This window comes from Eptatretus burgeri, chromosome 2 (assembly GCF_056783735.1).
Source record: "Eptatretus burgeri isolate ZD-2024b chromosome 2, Ebu_testis_v1, whole genome shotgun sequence".
Classification (NCBI taxonomy): domain Eukaryota; kingdom Metazoa; phylum Chordata; class Myxini; order Myxiniformes; family Myxinidae; genus Eptatretus; species Eptatretus burgeri.
This window is the reverse complement of record NC_140962.1, coordinates 74,214,834-74,241,719: the sequence shown is the minus strand read 5'-3', so window position 1 is coordinate 74,241,719 and position 26,886 is coordinate 74,214,834. Positions and strand designations below refer to the sequence as shown.

The 26,886-nt window shown below is 43.2% G+C and overlaps 1 protein-coding gene across 1 annotated transcript; it reads left to right on the top strand.

Annotated features, from left to right (window-relative positions):
- The first annotated feature begins 976 nt into the window (after positions 1 to 976).
- Positions 977 to 24,976, top strand: LOC147032338 (uncharacterized). The gene is made up of 5 exons (XM_085869863.1): positions 977 to 1,217; positions 2,543 to 3,563; positions 11,222 to 11,296; positions 22,166 to 22,306; positions 22,419 to 24,976. Exons 2-5 carry the CDS (start codon positions 2,552 to 2,554, stop codon positions 22,817 to 22,819), a joined length of 1,629 nt encoding a protein of 542 aa, XP_085725989.1. The 5' UTR covers positions 977 to 1,217; positions 2,543 to 2,551; the 3' UTR covers positions 22,820 to 24,976.
- Positions 24,977 to 26,886: the final 1,910 nt, after the last annotated feature.

The window sequence follows — 26,886 nt, the reverse complement described above, 5'->3', positions numbered from 1 at the left end:
TTCTGGGTAACATCCTTGAACCCCAAAAGGCGTTTGCTGTACAGGACCTCATTTCTCATGAGGAACTCAATGATTTCCTCCTTTTGCTGTTCAGAGAAGGCAGTGACTGTTTTTTTTTTCTCTTTGCTTTCTCGGAGAGGTAGCTCTCATCCGTCTCCTCTGGTGCCGGCTCTGGCTGGACTGGTTCAGGCTCCAGGGGTGGGACAGCCTTGCCCTTTCCCTTCTTGCCTCTGGTACCCTTGGGTGGCATCTCTCAAAGGCTCTAAAAATTACTAGCAAAGGCAGGTTACTAAGATGTGATCTCTGCAAGAGTAGATCGCTGAATGAGACGCATTAAATCTTGTCCGGTATATATATATATATATATATGCACGAGAACTCGTAACAGATCCTGAGCGTTCGTGTAAAAACGTATCTACTCGTATCAACTGGTATCTGCTCGTGAGTCATTCGTGTCAGGTCTTGAGGAATGGGACCCGACAGAGCGTAACAGATCGTGGGAGATCGCAACACGTCTCAACGGAGCGTGGTGTTTGTCTTGTCAAAGATCGATCCCGATCAGATGCGATCCGTCGCGCTTTGTTACGATGCAATACGATCCGATCCGATGATCCATATTGACAATTGATCGTGTTGATCGTAGAAAAATTTTGAACCGTTCAAAAATTTTTCTACGATTAACACCATTGCCACGACTGACCTCAACATCTCATAAGATCTGATAGGATCACCACGACTCGTCCACGATTCCAATCGTGCCACGCATCGTGATAGTGGGAACAGACAAATACATGATACCAAGTACCTCCGATGGGTGTGAAACGCAAAATATAAACAGATATGAACCAGCAAAGCACGTGTGTAGTATTGCGAAGGAGCGTGCAGGTTGGGGCTACGCACGTGGCGGGTTAACGTCCCGTGCTCTATGTTTAGTGAGTTCCGCGCGTTCCTTGCTCCTTATAGCACGTGCTGTGTTGCACACTTATAATAACCGTGCTTCTGCCTCGGCGCGTGGTCGGCTCTGATTCGGCTCGTGTCCGTTCGTCCGTACACAGTCCCGGCAGCGCCGGATTGTTACCTCTAACCCCCGCGGACCAGCCCCGTGTTCATGTACCGCCTCACCACCGCGTCGTCTTCGTACACCGCGGCCCGTGTCTGCAGTCCGTGCTACTCGCAGCCTCGACGATCCACTGTGCATCTCCCCGCCACCTGTTCAAGTAGGTTTGTCGATTCCCGTGCTCGATTCCGCCTTCGATGTCGAACGCAGACGACGAACTCTTTCACGAGATATTTAATTCTTGATCTCCATCTTCATGCCATCATCAATCTGCCTTATAAATACAGTATTTGTATTGTAAGTTATCGCTATCATTTAAACATCATTATTACTGGCTTCGTCTGACACTCGAATTCCATGTCTTGGACATGAAGATTAGCCCTGCCCTGAATTATTTATTTATTTATCATCATCATCATCATGTGATGAGAATACAGTTTTTAAAACTGAAATGAATAGAAGCACATTTACTTGTGTTGGAGATTCTTTTTTTTCTTTTCCTTGTTACTACTACTACTACTACTACTACTACTACTACCACTACCACAACACATGCCCAGATAAAAAAGAGGGGTGGACCCTTTTGCACTTCGTTCCCTTGGGACAGGAGGAACACGAGGTCAGGGCAGGAATTTTTAATTTGTTCAGGGTGCCGGCGATAGCTCACCTACTCTTCGCGAATGACACCGTTGGATCTTTGACGTCCACTAACTAATTCCAACAGACAGGACACCCGGCTTGATGTCCAAGTGTCCATCGGAGGGATGTGTCACTTTTATGATGCAACACCCTGCTTGCAAAACACCAATCCAAGAGTTTACTGTCGGGTCAGGAATCGAACCCAGACTTGACAGCTCAAAGCTAAGTGTACTACCTTTGCACCATCCTACCAAGCCGTGTTGTATAGCAGTTTCTGAGTTAAACGACAAACAGCTGCTGACATTAACATTTCATATTCATCTGAACGGAGGCCACTTCTTGACATTTAACACTTCATATTCTACTTGTTGACAATCCAATGAAGACCTTGCCTGCTGAGTGACAAATATTAGAATCCTTTTTTCATAACTAAAGTCAGACACACACACACACACACACACACACACACACACACACACACACACACACACACACACACACACACACACACACACACACACACACACACACACACACACACACACACACACACACACTGTCACCAAAGAGCTTGCCAAAAATATCAGAAAAATTTCATGCTGAAGCGCAATATGAAAACCGGTACCTGGCAAGGTGTCCCATCTTCCACTTCATTTTTTTGGGCAGGGGGTTTATTGATAGAATTGTGGGTGCTTGAAAATCTTCATTGCTACTTCTCATACTTTCCTGTTGTTTAATGAATCGGTTCATACTGTGTATAAATGAAATAATTGCTACATTGTAGATACTGTGCTCTCACCCCTTGGCCACGTGTTCCACTGAGCTTGTTTGTTCTGTATCGCATAGGGTTCCTTCATGTGGTCGAATTTCTTCAACGCTGACAACTGGTGGAACAGTAATCATCCTCCAGGGACCCCACGACCTGGGGGTGGCCATCCACGTGGCCGTCCACCCATCCATAGAAGCAATGGTGGTGGACATGCCATCGCTTGCTTGGGCACTCTTGGCCTGGCACTCTTCATCATTGGCTTAGCCTCTGATTTCTGGGTAGTTATACTACCTACACGAAGCAGGGATTTGAATCAAAATGACAGGAATTTTGCAGAAGCAAGGCAGCATCAAAAACACTACTCGCTTCAGACCCTGGAGCGTTTACGTAGAGACCGCTCGGCTAAGATCTGGCCGTTTGATGTTGAGGAAAAAAGGACTTCTGTGGGAGTCGGTGATTTAATACTGAAAGAGAATATCATTCAGATTCATTCAAATCAAATGGCCGTGAATCGGTCGGTAATCCTTCATGGAAATTCTTCAGGACACAACAAAGACGCAGACTATGGGTCAAAGGAATCTACGCAAGTGACTCAAAAAGCTTTGGGCATGCCGAAAAGGACAGGACTGGCTACGAGTGTCGGTGCAATGAAGCTGAAAGAACGGAAAGTTTCACCTGCAAGCTGGGGAGCAAATTCAATGATCAATTATGTGAACTCCACTGGTATCCATCTTGCAAAACAAGTAAAAGGGGCCCGAGAAAAGAAGTTGCAAAAACCTCCACATAATCAATTGGCTACTCCAGCAAGGGTTCGCAGGAGTGACGAGAAGAATGAAGATACCTTCAAAATGGATAATGCAACACTGAGCAACAAAACTAGTGCTTCTGGTGATGATCAACAACTGGATTCGAAGCAAGAGCAAAGCAAAACTGGAGAGACCAAAGATCTAGTTGAGGAGAATGAGGAGGATATTGCGACCGTGATACCACCAGGGCACTGTGGCCCAGGACATGCATCTGTTTGGAGGATCTGCTGGAAGTTCAAGTGGCCAGAAGCTCAAGGAGACACCAACTGTGGTCCTGTTAACTTCCGTGGAGGTATGGACGTCCACTTGTCTGAAAGGGCTTTACCTTTGAGCATGATTTTATGTTTTGGTCCAATAGAAATGAGCTTAGGGTTTGACGTGAGGCTTCTTTGTTCACCATATCAGTTTGTGTTTGTCAATGTTTAAAAGATGCTGTGACCAAATTTTTCAGCATTTAATTAATTTTTATGTTGGCAACACAAATGAAATGCTGGACTGGCAGGATAGCTCACAGGGACGTACACTCACCTTTGAGATGTTTCAGCTGGGTTTTATCTTGGTCCAGCTCTAAAAATGCACGTTTGTGTCACATTCAGAGTGATGTTTCAATGTGTGCATTCTCCATCAGAATGATATTAAACCGGAGGACCAATCTTCCAGCAATGGTTCTTGGTGTACGTGGAAGGTTCCACGGTGTCTTTCGCTAAGAGTAGCCAAGGTATCACCGGCACCATAGCCAGACTCCGAATTCAGACTCAAACTTACAGGAGGCATCAGCTGCATCGATGAGCTCCCAACAATGATGCGAATATGCAGCCATATCATGCATGAATTAATGAATTTTCAGGTGTCACCTGATCAAGATTGCCTTATTGAGTGTAGTATAACGTCAAGAAGATTGTTGTTTTCAACAATAGCAACAGCAAAAATTAATTTGTGAGTGCAACACAACAATGATAGGCCAACTGGGATCCTCATTTCCTTGTTTAAGGTCTTGCGGTAACATGCAACCCTTCATTACACTCGGTGGAGACTGTGGACACTTTGTGAATTAATTTCCATTCTGTGCATTTTATATATAAATACCAGCAAATACCACCCGTCGCTTCACTGACGTTAATACCAAAGGGGTGGGGGAGAGAGAATTGGAAGAGGTGGAGGGGAAAGGAGAGATGAGGGAGGGGAGCGAGGAGGGGTGGGGGAAGGGAAGATGGTGTGAGTAAGAGGAAGGGAAGGCAGACATGTGGTGGAGTGTTAATTATGATTCATAGCGTTTCATCAAAATGATTCTGCATAGAATAACAGTGAAGATGGAAACAAAATAATGTCTGAAATCCATTTTCTATGGATTAAATGCTGGACTGGCAAGATAGCTCACAGGTACACACACTCACTTTTCAGATGTTTAGGCTGGGTTTTATCTCAGTCCAACTGCAAAAATGCACGCCTGTGTTTCACATTTGGAGTAATGTTTCAATGTGTGCCTTTTCCATCAGAATGATATTAAACCGGAGGACAAACGCCGCCCGGACGCGTCTGGAGACAAAAACGCCGCCCGGAGACGAACGCCATCCAGACATAAACGTCGCCCGGATACGTCTGGAGATTAACACCACCCGGACTAACCATCGCCCGGACACAAACTCCCATCTGGACATGTCCAGAGACAGACAGACAGACAGACAGACAGAGACAGACAGACAGACAGACAGAGACAGAGACAGAGACAGAGACAGAGACAGAGACAGAGACAGAGACAGAGACAGAGACAGAGACAGAGACAGAGACAGAGAGAGAGAGAGAGAGAGAGAGAGAGAGAGAGAGAGAGAGAGAGAGAGAGAGAGAGAGAGAGAGAGAGAGAGAGAGAGAGAGAGAGAGAGAGAGAGAGAGAGAGAGAGAGAGAGAGAGAGAGAGAGAGAGAGAGAGAGAGAGAGAGAGAGAGAGAGAGAGAGAGAGAGAGAGAGAGAGAGAGATATATGGATGGATGGATGCATGCGCCTGGTGTTGGCTTTATGGTTCGGATGGTGGGCTTGGGATCCAAGGAGCCTGAGTTAAAATCCCACTCAACTGTTGAATTAATACCAGGTGGGGATGACTCTGCCTGTCATCCTTCCGAGGTCGGCAAAATGAGTGCGAGCTTGCTGGTGTACTGTCGGAGTGGTGACCCGTCCAGGATTGTGTCCAATAGCCAAGGAGACTGCTTAGGCAACACCAACACTCTGCACAGAGTATGGGACGGACGGACGGAAGTAGGGGAGTTCATAGAAAGAATATGTTATGCTTTATGAACAACACCGTGCACGTGCATATATATATATATATATATATATATATATATATATATATATATATATATATATATATATATATATATATATATATCTCTCTCTCACACACACACACACACACACACACACACACACACACACACACACACACACACACACACACACACGCTTGGCCGATATCAGGAATTAGCAAGTTGGAGTCAGTGTGATACCAACTACAGTAGTTACTGCATACAACCCAGAAACCTTGAGTAGCTTTCACCAAAAAAACAACATTGCATTTATCGACACGTTTGAGGGATATGTTCACAAACATTATTCTTTATAAACAGCTGCATGTGACAGGTGGGGGAAAAAATGAATAAATAAATAGGCTCGGTAATTTGGAAAACGCGTTGAAACAGCAAACGGCTCGGAAATAAACTAAATAAAATAAAAAACAAACAGCACTAAATAAAATGAATTCGTTCAAATAATGACATCATCCACAAAAGAGTTGCTGCTTAATGCAGAACAATCTTAAAGACATCACAAAGTTCAATTGCCCATGAAATAAACATTGCAGAAAATCCGCCATTTTGCCTGCTCGTCTGTGCATGTGTCATGTTGTCGGTTCGAGTGGTATACGTGGTACATCGGGCCGCACAAATGTTATAACTTTTTTTAATGTTTTTTTTTACCAGATTTGCTTTGATTCCCTGTAGAGCACCTCGCGAAACTCTGAAAATATAGATATGGATCTGGCAGACACTGGGGCAGACACTTTGGATGGGCGGTCCCTCTGGGGAACAGGGTGTGAGGTCTAGCAGCGAATGCATTAAATATTTAGTCCGGACGATATCCAATCCTCAAAAGTGAAATAATATTTCCATGATATACTTTAATTCGTCTGTGAGAGTAGATCGTGGAAAATCGTATCATATAATGCATGAAATCACCCCAAGCTCCTCATTTGAAAACTATAGTACAGTACTTACAAAAGTGATGTACACAACGATTAGTAGCTATGACGAACAGGCATTTGAAAGTGTGAGGAAAGTGAAAAAAATACTTTATCGTGAAGAAATCGTTGTGGCCTGTGACAAGTCAAGGCATGGTTGAGCAGGCCAAAAAACATGGCGGCTTCAGACCCCAGCGAGTGAGTTGGCCGAGGATCACCTGATGAAGGATATAATTAAATAAGGCCGTTAATTATCTTCAAAAGGGGTGTTTTAATTAACCCAAACACTCAATTTTCACTCTTGTACTTCCTTGGAGTTCCCTTCGTATGCATGCAAAGTTTCAGGCTGCTCGGTTTTATGGTTTTGAAGTTATGGAGGAGACACACTCACACACGCACACACATTGCCTTGTATTCATATAGATTTAAATGCAATTGGTTTAAATTCCCGACAGAGAATCCACTTTCGATCCGCTCCAGAGGCACAAGTCAAGCTCGACCCTTCTCCCCACTGAGGGGATTAGACGGCACCATGTTGCCGGCTATAATTCACCTGGAACTTAGAATTTCTTGTCACAGGCAGTGTCATTTAATTTTACGCCCTCGAAGCCGACTAGCCAGTGTTTGAATCCCGACGCAGCTATAAACTCTCATCCCCGTGTTTCCCAGGCAGGGTGATTCATCAATATCTGTGCTGTCTCTTGGATGGACGTTAAACTGGGTGTCCCATCTTGGACGCCAAAGATCTCACGGTGTCCTTTCCGATGAGGAGGCGAACTATCGCTGGCACCATGACCAAATTCCAAATTCCTGCCCGAAACTACAGAAGGCATTGCATCAATGGCACAGCTGCACCTTCAGCCAATAGTGCTACCCCACAGCCATGTGCTGCTTACGAAAGCAGAAGAAGTGGTTAAAGATACTAGTTCATTGTTTGTCTGGGTGTTCTGTATGGGATTTGTACTCTTGTGTCATAATCTTTTAAATATTGCTCCACAATTTTCTTATTAGCTCCACCACAGAAGGTAGAAGGGATTTTGTATTCACGTCTGTTTGTTTGTGTGCAGGATATCTCAAAGTTGTGGACGGATTCAGGTGAAATTGGGTGTGCGACAAGGACGAACTGACTAGATTTTGGTGAAGATCTGGAAGATTTTGGTGAAGAATTTTAAATGGCGACTAGAATTTTCAAGTGATTCTTCACCATTGAGAGATCGGGCAAAAAACGATATTTCGCATGATATTTCAAAAATGTGTTGGGCCCGATATGTTCCGGTGGATCAGGCATTGTGTGGTGGAGGTATGCGCTCTCCCGAGTGCCCTTATAGTTCTTAAAGCATTTACAATTGTTTGAGTGGAGGCATGTTGGGAAAAACATAGGCTTCCATCTCCTGTGCATAGCTTTGAGATTGATCAATCATGCCTCAGTTATTGCCGGCTACACTCCATGTGCGAGCGGCTGGTGAGCGAGGGTTCACACATGCAACATATCTATAAAACTCTTTCTAACCACTGACTGATTCACTCACTCACTGATATTAAAGATTGGTACCTTCCCGGTGACATAGAAAGCTGAAATTTTGCGTGCTGATGGACATTGAAGCTGATACACCGGAAAAAAAAAAGTCACAGAATCGTCGGACAACATCCGTAAATGAAAATAGAGATAAATGAAAAATAAAATGCAGGTGAGTGACCCGAGACAATGGGGAAGCACGATAATTTTGTGGGCCGACGGATACCAAAGCTGATACACCAGGAAAAATCCACAGAACTGTTGGAAAGCATCCGTAAATGAAAATATAAATAAATGAAAAATCAAGTGAATGTGAGCGACCTGTGACAATGGGGTAGCACTGTTTGTATGCTTGCACAATGTGTAAGCACACCCCGTTAGTAAATATATATATATATATATATATATATATATATATATATATATATATATTCTATCTAATCTAATACCTTATAAAAAGATTGTTACTCTATTTCTACATTACACTTGGTGATTGACCATTCCAACCCGTTGATTACAGTACTTAGTATTGTAGACATTGCACAGTTTAAGTAACTTGCTTTCAAGTTGGCCGGGGGTGGGGGGGGGGTGTTTCCCCCTCACCAACCCCCTGAGGTTATGACTGCCATGGCCCAATGGGGAATGAATACTGGGCTCGTGTCAGAACTATGTATAGAAAATTAAATTAATTCAAAAAGAACCCGGGCAAAGCCGGGTGCATTCACCTCGTGTATATCTATTGTGGGCTGGGCGTCGGTGGCGAGAACGACCACTAGGTGGGGGAGGTTTGCGTCGTCTCCCACCAAACTCTCCGGAATTGTAGGCAGTCGCTCGGATAACTCCGCGAGCCGGCGGGTCGTTTAACCGACCGTGGTCGCCAATATCTCAACCGCGAAGCGTAGGGTCTATTTGTCTATAACCAATTTACCTAATTAACTATGCAATTTCGACTACCGGGGAAACCACGCCCTCGGCACATCTTGCTCGAACCGGGTCACTCTACTGACTGCGGTAGAGTTCCAACTACCGACTACCAACTCCAGTTCAGGTGCAGCCGAGTGGAAACTGCCAAAGCAGTGCCAGCTGGTATTAACGGATTATAGGGGATAAAACCCCGCCTAAACTCAGATCCAAACCATGCTGGACTAATTCAAGAACGGACGGAAACGGACTGGGAACATTTCTAACAAGTTTTATTTACAGTAAATGAAGACACAAAGCAAGACTTAACGCGAATGTGCAAGAAGTATTTACAATGATTCAAAAACACTTATTCAGTTCTACTTAAAGACGGGCCCACACGCAGACACACACACAAATGAAAAGAAACCCAGAGTTCTTTATTGGACCCTTGCAGCCGAGGAGAGAGACAAGCTGGGGGTTAGAGTTCAGTGGTGTACCTGACCGTCGGAGGAAGGGGGTAGTCCATGCTCCAGCACCTGACAATGGTCGCTGGTTTGGTCCCCAGTCGCACGTGTGGGACTCGAGGTTCATGGCGGAGCTCGGATTGTAAATAGCGGGGTCCACAGAGGGGGACGGGGTCGTTCTTTCCTTCTTTGTAGAGGCCCAGCAGAGACACATTCGCCGCCTCGATGACCTTCTGCTCAACCATCGTGACAGCCCTCATAACCCCTTCGTAACAGCAAAAATCCACCAAAACTCTCCAAGACCCCAAAAAAGACCCCTGCCTCAGAGAGTGCTCGGGAATTTATGGACCTCCCTCAGCGGGGCGGGGCCTTGGTTAACACACCTCACTGTCCGCCTTTGATTGGACAGGGTTCCACGGCATACCTTTCCAGGGCAGGGCCTTGGCCCCTGCCAGGAAACCCCAGCCACCCTTCTACATGGGTTCATACTTGACGAGTAACAGTATCAACACTGCAACGGCCCCTGCCGGCAAACCCCAGCCACTCTTCCACACGGGTTCATACTTAACGAGTAACAGTATCAATGTCGCAAAGGTTGTCGTGAAAGAGTTACAATGTTCGTGGGAGCCGAGAAACCGGAACCGCGAGATCTTGCCTTGGCACGTCAGGGGGCGAGAAGGCAGCTGGTTGGTGGTGGATCGTGATGGGCTGAGGGGTCATACAGATGGGATGGTTGTTAGATGGCTTGTTGGAGGGTTCGTTGGATGTAAAGATTTAATAACCTAACTAAAAAGAAATTGCAACGCACGCCTTTGATTCTCCCACAAGACAAAAGGAAAGGGATCTGACTACACACATACTTAACGACATAACTGACTTTTGGGACATCTGTATGTTGAATGCTTATAGTTTCCAGATCCGTAACAATATATATATATATATATATATATATATATATATATATATATATATATACATATATGTATGTATATTATATTTGAAAAATGAGGATTTTTGTATTTTGCAGGGATGTTTTACGTTGATTGAAATCATGTATGATGTAATTTTTTTGTGGAACTTAGAATTTCGTGCATGCACAATTATTTTTGCTTTGTCATCGAATCATTTATTTTTACCATTTTAAATAACAAGTTGTGAAATGTGAGCGAGGTTCATAATTGCAGTCAAGACGAATCAAAGAATTGATGACCACCATTGGAACGCAAACGGGACAACCAGCTTTCCGTCCCCCAACTCAAGGCAGAGGCATGCTCCGAGATGCAGCGTAACAGAACGTTCCGTTTAGTTCAGTTTGATCCCACTTGGAATTGAACCCAGACCAAACATTTGGCGCCCACGTAACCACTCGAGCTATCTTGAGCTCTGTTTTTCGACACTATCTGTGAACAAAACTGAAAATAGAGTTCAAAAAATTTGCTGAGATCATTTTAGTTTTTTTCTGTCTACAAGAGTCGAAAGACATTCTTGGGAACTTTGGAAGTTTTCAGCCTAAAATGACACTTTGTTTTCTCTTTCTCTCTGTCTGTCTGTCTGTCTGTCTCTCTCTCTCTCTCTTCCCAATTTAATTATTTTTAACATCGAAAAGACCATTGACATATATGACTGTTTGACTCACTTGGGTGGTGCTTTACGCTTTGAAACAACGTCAGTGTCGTTTGATTCACAAATGTATCAATTCATTATGTTCATGAGAAGGGAAAATTGTTGTTTAATTCAAACCTCTTGTTACTCACATCTGAACCTGGGCAAGGTGAGGTGTTGAGAAGAAAAGAAAAAGACTTCTGCTGCACATTTTCTCGTGTGACGTTCTCTCCACAGATTTCATTTGCACTTCCTTGCCTTTCTTGGAGTCATCACAAACGTTGACCGCCTTTGACCTGGCATCGCAGCGCGGTATGTGTTACATATATCATTACTCAAACATCTCATGTACACTTGAAATGCATGGATGTTGTTGGACCATTTCCTTTGATAAATGAGAAATGATCATTTTAAGTGGGTTCTGGCCTTGTTGACAAATAATACAAAAATTAGCCAGTTGCAAAGGAAGGAATCACCGGTTCAGGTTTCTCTCCTGATGGTGGACGTTGGATTGTTGCTTTCTGTTGTATTTCTACGGGAGACAGCATGACAGTGCCTTGCAAGGTAATGAAGGGAATTTCTGATTCAAATGTTTTTGTTTTCTGGCTAAAGGCATTTTTAAGTAGTTTTGAAGGTCAGGCGGCGAGATTGGTTCTTAAGCTTCAGGGCTGTGTGCACAGTGAAATATCAGGTTGCCTTAAAACCGCTATTTGAGGCAGAGGTAATGTAGCCTACACTCATCTGATCACTCACTCAGAGAAATTACTTAAAAGTCTGTAGTCAGCTTATCATAATGTTAGTCAAGATTTTAGTCCTGCCTCTGCAAGTCCATTCGTTACTTTCTTTACACATTGATAAGTTATTTCTCAACTGTATTTTTGCTATGCCACCAGAGACATTGTTTTCAGGTTGTACGTACGCGTTAATTTTCTCTTTCTCTGCAACTGCTTATCCGATCGACACAAATTTTTCACCATATGTGCGACTACTCATTGCCTGGTGTTGGCGCAGTGGTTAGGGCAGCGGCTTGGGATCCAAAAGGTCGTGAGTTCAAGCCCCGTTGGGCCACTGAATTAATACACCAGGGGGTTGACTCGGCCTGTCATCCTTCCGAGGTCGGCGAAATGAGTACCAGTGTACTGGGCCGGTGTATACCCTGGTTAAAATAGGTGTACCATATCCCTGTGTCGTAAGAGGCGACCAGGGTTGCGTCAGGAAGGGCATCCGGCGTAAAACATGTGCCAAATCACTATGTGGATCATACGGATGATCCGCTGTGGCGACCCCTAACAGGAGCAGCCGAAAGAAGAAGAAGAAGATGTGCGACTACTCATTGAGAACAAGCCAAACCCACGCTCCGCGCAAAGTTTTTTTTTTTTTAACTGAGGGTTCGTTAGGATGTCAAAATATCCCGTGTTCACATGTGATTTGTAGAATTTTTTTTAATATGCAATGTTTCTTGTTACATTTTTTGTGTCAAATGCACCTTCTGAGGTGGTCAGCATGTGCAGAAGAGGATTTTACATCGCAGATGCTGTTTTCTCGGAGTGGCATTACACCTCTCAGCGGTGACGGTTTGTCGACGACAGACGTAATGACGTCAGCGAATAACCAAGGATGTCATGACACTGTTACGCCTCAGCAGTGACATCACACGTCGCCATGTAAACGAATGTAAAAATTAGAAAATCGCCAAAAATTCCCAAACCTGTCCGTCTGGCGCGATCTCACATAGCCCATGCTGTACATTAGACCACAGAGCACCCGCATGCCGAAGGTGGTGACAATCTGTCCAGCAGTTTCGGAGGAGATACGTCCACAAAATATGGCTTAGCGTATTAATATAATGTTAGAAGGATAATTATGACATCATAGGTCACATGGTGTGGCAGCCATGTTGGAAAAAAAGGAAAAACTTTGGACCTCTGTATCTCTGAAACCGCTCCATGGAAAAATTTGAAACTTGGCACGTGTGAAGTACTCCCCTTGGGAAACTGTAATTTTTTTTTCATGATGTCATCATTGCATACGTCAAATTCTTTATCTGATCAGTATGAAAATTTTTGAGGGGGGAAACAAATTATCTAAATTGCATGGGGGGAAACAAATTGATGACGTCATCGGTCATGTGGTTCAGCAGCCATTTTTTAAACATAAAAACCTTCAAAAATCTTCTCCGAAATGGCTGAACAGATCGAGGCGAAACTTTACAGGTATGATCACCTATGACATCATAAGTCACATGGCTTGGCAGCGATATGAGTATTTGAAGCAAAAACCTTAAAAAAAATTCTTCTCCAGAATGGCTTCACAGATCGAGGGGAAACTTCACCCACATGTTCCCCAAGCCTTGGGGATACCAGGGTGTTCACGAATATAATTAATAGGTCACATGGTCTTGCAGCCATATTGGATTGAACAGAAATCTTTTAAAAAATATTTCTCTTAAAACGCTTCATCAACCGATGTGAAACGTCACAATTATGATCGAGTAGTCATAGAGAATATATGTTTCAAATTTCAACCTGATCGGACGCATGGTCTGGCAGCCGGAATCATTTAATATTTTGAATCTGGGTTCAAGGATTTAAATCGAACTTGGAACAAGTGTGTATAACGATGTAATAATGTGGGCGGAGGCGTATCTGGCGATGTTGCGACATCGAAGAGTGCCATTCGAGTTTGTTCATTTGTTTGTTTGTTTGTTTTTGTCTCTATCAACCTATGAAATATAATTCCAAACTTCATTTTAGGTACCAGAATGCCATTTTGGTTGTCAGTTCTCTGTAGATGAAGATGAAACATTTGTTTCTTGGTCATTGTCACTGTTTGCGAATCTTGCATTCTTATAATTCAGTCTCTTGGATATAGTTCTTTGATAACGCACATAAGCTTTTCTTTTAATCCAACGCTTCCCTGAAAACATATTTGAGGCACTCAAGGGAATAAAATTATATCGACAACAACGGATAGTGTTGCATCACTTGCAAACAGGACATTCGATTTGTTCATTCAACTCAGGCCTGTCGCAAAGCAAACTCGAGGGCTGTGAAGCACATTCGCCTCTAAGTTGGTAAAGGTTTTAACCTTCAGCAAGGTCAAATCCGACTAAAACTGCTGTTCTGGTGTAGTGGTGGCAGGGTGCTGCATTGTGGAGCATGTTGTCCTTCAATGTGGAGGAAAAACTGGGCGTCTGTCTGTACTTGCTTGGGACTGTTGAATATCACTTTATATACATCAAAAAAAAAAAAGGTAGGCCTTTGAACTGGTATTTTGATCAAATTTCAATTTGTGTGTATGGAATGGACAACAATGTGAATTGTGAGGCACTATATCAGCATTGAACTGTGCTTGGGTGTTTAATGGGACAACCAGCAGAACGAATTTGTAATTGAATCCCTGTCAGATATTCATATTCTAAATGAGTCTTCACTCCACTAACATTTGCTTCATGCATTACAATTTGAGCATCCACTTTTTTTTTTCCTTCCTTTTTTGCATACAAAGTCGGGGCTTGTGGGGAAGCGAGAACATAGAACGGATCAGGAAGGAACGGCAGAAAGAGAGAGGGGGAGCACACCAACAGCAGGGATGAGGGAGAAAATAAAGGGACACTTAGAGAAATAAGGGATGTGGGGAAGAGTGAGGGGTAGGGCAGGATACACGGGGGAGACAGATGGATATCGAAGCAAACTCTCGGGAAGGAAAAAACTAGAAATTTGGAAAGAGTTGGGCTTGGGGTAGGGTTCATAGAGGGAGTAAAGGTCATGGCTTTGGATGGGGGATGATCTGAGATGGTGGTGAACAGCTGTCTTGAAGACATGGAAGTTGGTTCCACAGGCAGGAAAGAAGAGGAACGAATGCGTGATGAGCAATGATTCTGAATTTTGGGAGTTTCACCAGAATGGGGTTACTGGTGGACTGCGTGCGGCCTACAGAAACCTGGTGGGGGGTGGGGGGGAGGAGGGTACAAAGCACGGAATGAACAGACAGCACAAGACCAGAAAGAAGGCGATAGAATACAGAGACCACCAACCTGTTTGCGATGTGAAAGTGATAGGCCTGTCGACTCGGCTTCATTGTGGGAGAGTCCAATAATCTTGAAGGTCTTTGTTTCCACAATGTCAAGCTGAGCAAGGTGTGAGGTAAGGGTGCCAGCCCAGAGAGGAGAGTAGTACGACATCAAGCTGCGGACGAAGGCCTTGGTTTCCACGTTGTTGTGCTGAGCAAGGTGTAAGGCAGGAGCACAACCCAGAGGGGAGAGCAGTATGACATCAGGCTGAGGATGAAGGCTTTGTAGGTGGATAAGAGTTCAGGTGTGCCACGGAAGGACTTTGCATGATGTCAGAGGCCCAGTCGCCAACTGGCTTTGGAGGCCAACTGAGAAATGTGGTTTGCTCAAAGATCATAGCTGAAAGTGATGCCCGAAAGTTTTAGTGACTGAGCTTTTTCAAGAGGATTGTGAAGAAAGTCGATAGGAGGATTTGTCAAATAGTTCTTTCAGAGATAGAGATATTGAGAGTGTGAGATTTGTCAGGATTGAAAGATTGAAAGTTTGTTTCACTTGTTACCACTACCACAGAATGTGGACGGAGGTTGTTTTCACCCCTGTCTGGCCGTTTGTCTGTCTCTCTGTCAGCAGGATATATCAAAAAGTTATGGACGGATTCGGACGAAATTTGGGGGACAGGTTCGAAGTGTGACATGGACGAATTGTTTAGATTTTAGTGAAGATCTGGATCCGGATACTAGAGTTTAAGTGATTCTTTACCATTGAAAGATGGGGCCAAAAACGAGATGCAGCATGATATCTCAAAACGTTGTGGACGGATTGTTTAGACACGCAGCACGCTAAGCCAATGAAAGAATGGACACTAACGAGCTGAAACATTGAACAAATGGGGTTTACTTATACAATGATGGGGGGGGGGGGGAACTAGGGAAGCACGTAAAGGCAGAGCTAAACCGAATATAAGAAATGCAAGTATATTCAGCAAAGGCACTTAACAGTTTACTACTTAAAGACGGGGCCCCAGACACACACGCGCACACACAAATACCCCAAAATGACCGGACCAAATGGTCTTGATTGAGACCTATCTTGGACCTGTCCGCCTCGTGCGGTCTTCAAGCTGGTCGGTCCGGCGAGAGGCGAGCCGAACCCGGACACCGGCGGGCGACCCTTGCGGTTCCTGCGGGGACTGGCGTCGCTCGAGCTCTCCATCGTGGTCAGGAGGGCAAGGACGACATCGACCACGACCGGCCAGACAGGCTCCCGGAGACGAGCGCTCCAGCAAGACGAGATGTCCAGGTTGGGAGATGCCTCTTTCCTCCCGAGCTCTGAGCTCTTCCGTCCCTCCACTCTTTCTCCTTCGACCAGCTTCTGCCTCCCCTTTTATGTGCCTCCGCCGGCTCGACCCCACACTCGGCCCGCGGAGAATCCCGGAGCAGAGGGTTGTTCTTCTCTGCAGAACTGTTCTAACGGTCATGTCTGTTGTTGTGCTGATTTATTTTCCAATAAGAATCCTAACTATAAAAATAAATCACAGCGCATGGACATTTATTTATCCATTAGACAAGGGAAAGGAAGCCATCTATAAAACACATACTTACCGATGTAACTAATCTATAGGACCTGAATGTTGTGTGCGATAGGTTTCCAAATCCGTAACAATATAATAGGATATCTCAAAAAGTTACGGATGGATTCAGATGAAAGCTGGTAGACAGGTTGGGTGTGTGACAGAATAATTTTTTTTTTTTTTGGTGAAGATCTGGAGAAAAAAAATGCATTTTTTTTTTTAATATTAAAGTGATTGTTCACCATTGAGAGATAGGGCCAAAATGATACAGTAAAACTTCCTGCAATGCAGGGGATACGTTCTGGGATAAGCTCGCGTTGGAGGAATCATTAAACGAATGGGGAAATTGGGGATATGTTCCAGGCTCCCTAAAAAGTGACCCTAAAACAGTCTTTCTTGCTTTATTTTACGTTTCTTTGTAGGGCATGGTGCAGCATTATGAAATGTACATTAAACTAAGTGTTTGTATAATAATAGTGTAGTACTGTATTATTGTAAAAATAACTCACCTCATTGGGAAGTGGTTGTTGGAGGTTTGGGTGATTTGCTGGTAGCTGCTGAAGTGGGCCTAAAGAATTGTGTTATAGGCACTTGCTTTGCCTTCTGTTTTAACCCCCTGTGAAGTTCTGTGTTGGGATTTATCTGCGGCCTTCGCATACAGTCCGAATGGTCGATTCATTCACGCCATATCGCCTGGCCAAAGATGAAGCAGAAACTGATGATCATTTAGTCAGGATATCAAGTTTGACCTCCATGGTCATTGTTTTCCTCCTCTTCTTATCTGGTTGGTTCAAATTGTATCTTTTGGGAACGATAATTATTAATGATCGACGTAAGTTCACTTGAGGGCCGCAGGTTCGGATATGGCGACATGTGGCAGCTCGTGTATATAAATTAAATAGTAATCAAGTAAAATAATAAGGACTAAGGAAAAAAGAATAGAATCTTTGGGAAAACACCAGCCACGATCACGTAAATGCGAAACACACCCTCGCGTTGGGGAGGTTATGACTCATTTAATTCAGCGTGAAAATTGGAAACCGCGATCGAGGAAACCGCGATCGAGTAAACCGCGTTGGAGGAAGTTTTACTGTATTTCAAAAGGTTGTGGATGGATAATGACAAAACTTAGTGGATGAGTTGGGTAGGTGACAATAACAAGACGATTAGATTTTGGTGTGTGACAAAATGAATGGTCCAGATGAAGATGCAGCCTTCGGTGGATCGGTGGAATACAAAACGTAAACTGTTCAGCCTGGTGGAGGTATGCGCTGTACTGAGTGCCATTCTAGTTTGTGATGTTCGATGATTTCCAAGGAGATGGAAGATGACAGCACAAATGATAGGATGCACGCAGCAGAAAGACGGTGTGCAAGAGCAGAGGAGCAGGTTTTTAGGGCACATTAACTGATTACATCTGGTCCATTTGCAGAATTGGAATCTCGCTTTGCGAGAAACTTCACCTCCTCAGGTGCAAAACAGAGTCCAGGAGCAGTTGGGTGCGACTGGGTAGGGTGGGTACAGAGAGCAAAGGGTTGGGGACACAGAATTGAGGCATTATGACTTCTCACGAGCGGAGTCAGCTTTGGTGCCATTTGAAGTAAAGGAAGGGATGGAGGTGGAGCATACTCTTGATACAGATTTTAAAAGGTGCCACCACATTTTAGAGGAGGGAGACGAGTTTGAAAGTTCAATCTTTGAAAGTTTGAAATTTCCATATTGTCCCATAGATTCAAGATTGCTTGAGAAATGTAGGAGATAGATTTTGAAAATCGTCATTTTCGCATTTTTGCCCAACTTTGAAGTCACGTGACACGAAAACGAAAGCGAATATCGAAAATCCGGCCCGACCAAATTTAGATATTGTCCCATAGATTCACATGCTACAATCAAATTCAAGATCGCTTGAGAAATGGCGGAAGAGATAGAATTTGAAAATCGTCATTTTCGCAACTTCAAAGGCCTCGTGACCTTGACCTTGACCTTCGGTGACCTTGAAAGTCATACCATCGTGAACATCTCATCGACCTCTATCAGGATCACTAATGACCAGATCTCCCGCTTCAACTTCATTGTGAACGGAGGGACGGATCGTCACCTCTCCTCTCAACACCAATACTATTAGGTCATGCTCGAAGAGATGACCTAAAAATGCAAATTAAAAAAAGAAAAGTTTTGATTATTTTTTTTCCTTAAAATTGAGATAGCAATTTAAAAACGACCTGATTGAGCGAAATTAGATACATTTCTGAATTCAGCATGGAAAAAACATATAGGAACCGTTGAGAAAACCTAGACCTCTAAAAATAATATTTCAAATGCAGCCCAGTGTAATCGGATACAGATATCCACAATACTTTTATTTTATAAAGCCAAATTGTGATGTAAAACTGTGGGTATACGATTTGTTTGTAATTAAGAAAGATAACCATATACAGACAATAAGAAAATAGGACCGTGTGTCCTGAAGCTCACCTGCATCAGAAGCAAGTCACTCTTTTTTTTTTTTTTTAGACCCTTAGACCCTATGCCTGGTGTTGACTTAATGGTTAAGGTGGTGGGCTTTGGATCCTCGGGTCCTGAGTTCAAATCCCGCTCAGCTGTTAAATTAATACCAGGTGGGGTTAACTCGGCCTGTTATCCTTCCGAGGTCAGCAAAATGAGTGCAAGCTTGCTGGTATACTGTGTCGGAGTGGTGACCCATCCAGGATTGTGCCTGGTAGCCAAGGAGACCGCTTAAGCAGCACCAACACTCTGCACAGAGTATGATCCCAATCTCCTTGGACCATGATTTTTTTTCTTCTTCTTCAATGCAATGAACAAACTTTGGTGCATCACTGGTGATTAAGGTTGTGGTCAAGTTTCATGGAAATTGTGTGTGTAGTTTTGGAGAAGAGAGCAAATACCTCTATTTTGGGGTCAACCCACCCCCTCCTCTCCCTTACACCCCTTTAATGAGTACAGATTTTGATGCAGTCGATACACTTTGGTATACCACAGGTTATGAAAGTTGTTTCCAAGTTTCGTCAAAATTGTGTGTTTGGTGCAAGCAATAATGATGAAGTGTTTACTGAGTGAGTGTGTCAGTCAGTCGCCACTCCCTCACTCACTCACCTACAGACACTGCTCCCGATCGCATAAGCTCATCTGACTAAAGTCCAGGTGAGCTAAAAATGGGAATAATGAAAGATGTGGAAGGGACAATTTGATGGGCAAGTATCATTTAAATTAGGTTAGTGTGCAATTGAAACAGGACGTGAAGGATTATTGTACATGGGGGGAAATCTATCATGTATGCACAGTAGGTGAAGCAGCAGGAAGTGTTCTGTCGAATATGGTATGTATGGGTTGGAGAATATGGTATGTATGGGTCAACATTTTTGTACCTAATAAATAGATGCTCCAAATGACACCAGGTGAAGCAATTTTATTGATAAAGACAAGAAATTGAATTTGATGTGAATGTGTCAATGGATATGCATCCACCCACGTTCGACACCAACCCACTTACGTTTGATCTCAATTAAAGGTCACATGAAAAATTAAAGTAGAAGAGAGAAAACATCAGATGCTTTTAACTCGTTATCTGCAAAATATTCTCAAAGGGCACATGACCTTTTCAACCTAAAAATGAGTCGGTTCATCTTTGTATTGCAGTCCATAAGTTTGTCAAGTGTAGTTGATATATCTTGAGTGGTTCATAAGTTATTGCAGTGATACAGATTTTCAATTAAAGGGCACTTGACTTTAGGCCTTCGACCTTTTGAACCCAAAATGTAATAGGTTAATCTTTGCATTACATTCCATAGTTGTGCTCAGTTTGGTAAAAAAAAAAAAAATCCCTTCAGCGGTTCACAAGTGATCACGGTAATGAAAATCTTTTACTTTCAGCCAAAGGTCACATGACCTTTGAACCACAAATCTAATCTGTTCATATTTGCATCATAAACCACCTATGCACCAAGTTCGGTAAAAATTGGTAACAAAAATCTTCAACCTTTTGACCCCAAAATCATATCAGTTCATCTTTTCATTATACATAGTACATACCTGCACCAGGTTTGGTCAAAATCCCTTTACCTGTTCACAAGTTATCATGGTAACTAAAATCTGTGACTTTCAAATAAAGGTCACATGACCTTTGACTCCAAAATCGAATTGGTTCATCTTTGCATCATAATGCACCTTTGTACAAAGTTTAACTTGTGGACCACTTAAGGGATTTTTTTTTTTATCATGGACACAGACGGACGGAAGAACAACCCAAAAACAGAATGCCGCTAGTGCCAGAGCCATAAAATGGATGAAATACAGTGGGTTTGATAGAATGGTTCCAGGACAATGGATTTGTAAAAAAAAGTGTAACCTTTCTTCTCCTCTCCCTATAAAAGCTGGAGTACTCCAAGACAGTGTTTTAGGCTCCATCCGATTCCTAATATTCATGAAGTATCTCACTGACTGAAAAAAAACAACTTCTTCTCTCTTTGCTGATGACCATTCTCTGCTGTGAAATCTCTCATCTTTGACAGACAGGCAGCAGCCTCTTCCCTCTCTTCAGACCTTGACAATATCAGAAACTGGTCAAACACTTGGAACATGTCTTTCAAGCCCGAGAGAAAATCTTTCTCTTTCTCTTTCTATTTCCACAAACCCTCCCATCTACTTTCTCAATAACCGTCACAAAGGTTCAGTCACTCAAACTCTTGGGTCTCACTCTAAGCCACGATCTCTCTTGAGAGGCCAACTTTGAAATTGGCTTGCCCCAAAGCCAGAGGCCGATTGGCAATCCTCCATCGTGCAAAGTTCTTCCTTGGCACACCTGAACTCCTATCCACCTACAAGGCTTTCATCCGCAGCTTGATGGGGTGCTGCTCTCCCCTCTAGGCTGGCTCCCCTGCCTCACTTGCTCAGCTGGACGCCAGAGAAACCAAGGTCTTCAAGATCATTGGAATCTATTGGATGAAGAGGAGGATATGGGTCTATCACTTCGCCATCGCCGACATGTGGGTTGTCTTTGTCGTCTTCCACCTCATTTCTAGTCTTGCACCCTCTTCCCTCTCTGTGCTGTCCCCTCCCACCCCCCACTAATTAACTGCAGGACACATGCAGTCCACCTGCAATCCGATCCTTCGTGAAACTGCCTGAATCCAGAACCACTGCTCACCTCCACTCATTTATTCCTCTTTTCCTGCCTGTGGAACCACTTTCCAATCTCATTCCACCCTCCCATTCTTCAAGACAGCTGTTCACCACCATCTTGTCCCCCATCCAAAGGCATGATTTTTTTTTTCTATACCCATTAAACCACACACACCTCTCAAAATTTTGCTTGTGTATACATCTTATCCACCCCTTCCATTCTCCCCGAACGCCCATCCATCGTTTGTCCTTCTCCTTCAACCCTGCTATCGGCATTTTCCCCCTTTCTTCTGCTGTTCCTTCTCTGTTATGTTGTGCCCTGATCTGTTCCATGTCCTTGTTCTTCCATGTATAATTTTTTTTTGAACTTAATTAAAATAAGACGTTTAAAGTTCATGGAGAGCATTTTAATAAAATGTGTGAAGAATGTTAGAGAATGACCACTCTCAATTTGCTGCAGACTGGGTGATCGCTGCGGTAGTCCTCGCAGCACTGGCATTACTTCTTGGAATAGCTGGTGTTGTCTGCTCTATTTACGGAATCGTAAAGCAGCAAGCTCTTGCTACACTACCATACGCCAGTGTAGGATATACTTTTACAGGTAACTTCACACTTAGATCATTTAACATGGTTATTTTTATATGTTACGTTACTTTACTCGTTCACAATTCCTATTCATAAAGCTAATTCAATGTTGTATTTCTCTTGTTTAGGTGTGTTTTCTGGAGTGGCAATTTTTCTCTTCACCCATGCAATGCTGAATGCTGCTCTGCCTTACGGGTGGAGGTCTCGCCTCGCATGGTCACACCATGTTGCCATGGCTGCACCACCTTTCTTCTTCATTGCTGCCATATATGCAGCAACTGTTGCCTGTTGTCAGCGCCGCCAAAGTCACCATGATAATCTTGCAGTTGCGTCAAGAACCCCAGGTCAAGCAGAGGCTGGAGTTACCAGGCATGGCCATGACCATGGCCATGTGAGACCTGTGAGTCGTGGTGGCAGGCCTGGGACTGGAGCAGGTAGGGGCATTGAGATGCTTATGTGGCAGAAAGGCAATGTTAGGGGGAGGAGAGGCAACGTTGGACAAAGAAACTTACATCGGCCACGGCGGTGAGGTTTGTAGTGTTGTCCTTGTAATATCTCACCCTTGATACCCACTGTCCACATTAACCAAAATAATGTGCAACTATTGTTTATGTGATGAAAGAAAAATAAAAAAAGGAAGAGTGGGGATAGGGAAGATAATAGAGGAAAGAGGTTGGGAATCAAGTGGGAAAAATTTCCCTATATATTGAAATATAAAAAGGCCCCTGCTTGCTTAGCATCCCAAACTACATTTTTTTTGTCCAAAATTGAAGGTCCAGAGCACTCAAACTCAACTCACCCTCTGCCCCCCACCCCACGCCACCAAAATAAAGGTGGAGGGGGTGAGCAATCAGCACATTGTGCAAGAGCAAGTCTCATGAAATTGCTTGATACAGGCTACATACATTATTAGACTGCAACTGTGCCTTCAGAAAGTATTCACACCCCTCGACTTTCATCATTTTGTTCTTACAGCCTGAATTTAAAATGGATCGAATTAAAAAATTGTCACCGATCGACACAAAATACCCCATAATACCAAAGCGAAAACATGTTTTCAGAAATTTTCACAAATTAAAAATCTGAAATGTCATCTTTCAGTGTTGCTTTGGCTCCATGCTTTTGATAATTGTCCTGTTTCAACATAAACCTTCACTACCGTCTGAGATCTTTTGCGCTCTGAAGCAGGTTCTCCTCAAAGATTTGCCTGTATTTGCCTCCATTCATTGTTCCGTCTATCATTTCAAGTCTCCCAGTCCCTGCTGCTGAAAAGCATTCCCGTAATATGATGCTGCCACCACCATGCTTCACGGTGGGGATGGTGTAAATTGAGTGATGAGCTGTGCTCGGTTTCTGCCAGACGTAGCGCTTTGCATTCAGGCCAAAGAGTGAAATTTTCACCTCATCAGACCACGGAATCTTTTGCCTGGGACTCCGAGTCTTTCGTGTGCCTTTTTCTCAAGAGTGGCTTCCGTCTGGCTACTCTCCCATAAAGCCTAGATTGGTGAAGTGCTGCAGCGATTGTTGTCCTTCCGGCAGGTTCTCCAATCTCGGGCAAGGAGCACTAGTTCTGTCAGAGTTCTTGGTCACCTCCATGACCAGGTCCTTCTTGCCCAATTGTTCAGTTTGGTCAGACAGCCAGCTCTAGGAAGAGTCGGGGTCATTCCATAACCTTTCCATTTCTTAATGATGAAGCTGACTGTGCTCTTGGGAACTTTCAACACTAGAAAATGTTTTATACCCTGCCCCAGATCTACGCCTCCTCACAATTCTATATCGGAGTTCCACGGACAGTTCCTTGGATTTCATTGTGGAGTTTCTGCTCTGACGTGTACTGTCACCTATGGGACCTTCTATGGAAAGGTGTGCTTCTTTCTAAATCCAAGTCCAATCAATTGAACAGGCCACAGGTGGACTCCCAGTTGTAGACATCAAGGATGATCAGAGGAAATGGATGCACCCGAGCTCAATACAGAGCATCATAGCAAAGGTGTATGAATACTTATTGATGCAAGATATTTCAGGTTTTCATTTGTAAACATTTCTAAAACCATTTTCACTTTGTCATTATGGGGTATTTTGTGTAGATCGGTGACAACAAAATTAAATATAATCCATTTTAAATTCAAGCTTTAAAACAACATGTGAAAAATGAAGGGGTGTGAATACTATCTGAAGGCACTGTACAGTCTGAAGCATTTTTTCAGCTGACCTCCACTCCCTGTTCATGTAACCATTAACGTTGAAGGCATTTAGACATGTCACAGTTACATATGAGATTTTTCCATGACCTACAAAATTCAATTTTGTTTGACATGATAAATGTTTATCACTTTTCCAATTCCCATAAATCTGATCTTCCAAAACCATTATGTACCCAAGATTCTTCAGGTACCAACACTTTTGTCTTAATTTTTCCTTGGGCTGATAACCCGATTATATTTTTAATCCGAGTGTTTTGCTGTGAATTTAACATGCTGTTCGTCCTTTATTGCACTGTTAATGTCTGAACGTAAAACTCAATTACCACAAAGACAAACCTTCCTTCAAAATATTGAGATTGTAAGTACAGTAGAAACATTGCCATGAAAGTTGTCCTTCATTGTAGCTACAGTATCTATCTGTATCTTCCAAGTTATGCTGTTGTCATCATTTTTATAAATGCCAATTAAAATTTTAATCACTTTTTCGTTTTCTTGCTCGTAATGAAATGCTCCATGGAGGAAGCAGTGAAAGCAGGTACTATACCTCAAAGAGCACATCAAAGCAAACAAAATAAATTCTAACTCCTGCTTCAAAGTTTTTCATTTATTTTGGAATTTCCAGGGATGGAAATGTGCATAAATTCAACTGCCAATTTCAAAATTTTAGCGAATTTTTTTTTTGCCAAACACCTTTCTTATATCTCCACCACCAAAGGTGGATAGAGGTTATGTTTTCACCCATCTACTTGTCTGAGCAGAATATCTCAATTGTGCACTGATTCAGACAAAATTTAGTAGACAGAATTGGTGTGTGACAAGGACTGATTAGATTTTGGTGAAGATCCGAATCCAGATCCAAGCACGTAAAGCGAGTCGTCACTGTTGAGTGAGTACAGCTAAAAACGACACATAGCATAATCTCAAAAAAGTTGTGGCCGGATTCAGATGAAACTTGGCAGACAGGTTTGGTGTGTGAAAACGAAGAATTGATTACTTTCTTCTGAAGATCTGAATGAGAATTTAAGCAATTCTTTACCATTGAGATATGGGGCCAAAACACGAAATTCCGTGTAAAATCTCAAAACATCATGGACGAGTTATGGAGTTGGGAAAAAAAAAAAAAAAAAAAAAAAAAAAAAAAAAAAAACTTTGTGGATGAGATGGGTAGGTCACAAGAACAAGCCAATTAGCTCTTGGTTCAGGTCTGGATGCACATCTGGACTATCAGTGGCATACAAAATGTAAACTCTTCAACCTGGTGGATATACAGTGCCTTCAAAAAGTATTGACACCCCTTGACTTCACATTCTGTCGTTACCTCCTGAATTTATAGATGGATTAAATTTAAATCTTTTAGTCACCGATCTGCACATAATACCCCATGTCAAAATGGAATTTTTATTTGAGAATTTTTGACAAACTAATGAAAAGCTGAAATGTCTCAAATCAATAAATATTCAACCCCTTTGCAATGTCACTCCAAATTGAGCTCAGGTGCATCTAATTTCCTTTGATCATCCTTGAGATGTTTCTACAACTTGGAGTCCACCACCTGATTGGAGTCCAAGTGTGGACCACCTATTGGATACAATTTAGAAAGAAACACCTTTCTATACAAGGCCCCATAGTTGACAGTGCACGTCAGAGCAAAAACTCTTCCATGAAGTCCAAGGAATTGTCCGTAGAACTCCGAGATAGAATTTTGAAGAGGCTGAGATCTGGAGAAGGGTATAAAACAATTTCTATAGAATTGAAAGTTGCCAAGAGAACAGTGAGCTCCATCATTAGGAAATGGGAAAAAAAAATATGGAACTACCCAGACGATTCCGAGAGCTGGCCATCTGACCAAATTGAGAAACCGGGCAAGAAGGACCTTTCTGAGGGAGGTGACCAAGAAGGTCAGGAAGGTGACCAAGAACCCAATGACCACTCTGACAGAACTACAGCAGTCCTTGGCTGAGAAGGGAGAACCTGTCGTGACAGCCTAGATTCGTTAAGTGCTGCAGAGACTTTCTGGGACAGTGAAAATGGAAAACACTCCTCAGAAAAAGGCACATGCCAGCACACCTGGAGTTTGCAAAGAGGCGTGTGAAAGACTCAGAGCACGAAGCAAAAGATTGTTTGGTCTGACACGAAAATTGAACTCTTTACCTGAATGCAAAGCGCTACGTTTGGTGGAAATGGAGCACAGCTCATCACCCATCTAAACACCATCCCTTAACCTGCTTCAGAGTGCAAAATATAATAGACTATGGTGAATATTTATGTTCCAACAGGACAACGACCCCAAGCATACAGCCAAAGCAGATGTGAATTCCATTGAGAATCTGTGGAAAGACTTGAAGATTGCTGTTCACCGACGTTCCCCATCCAACTCGACAGAATTTGGGCA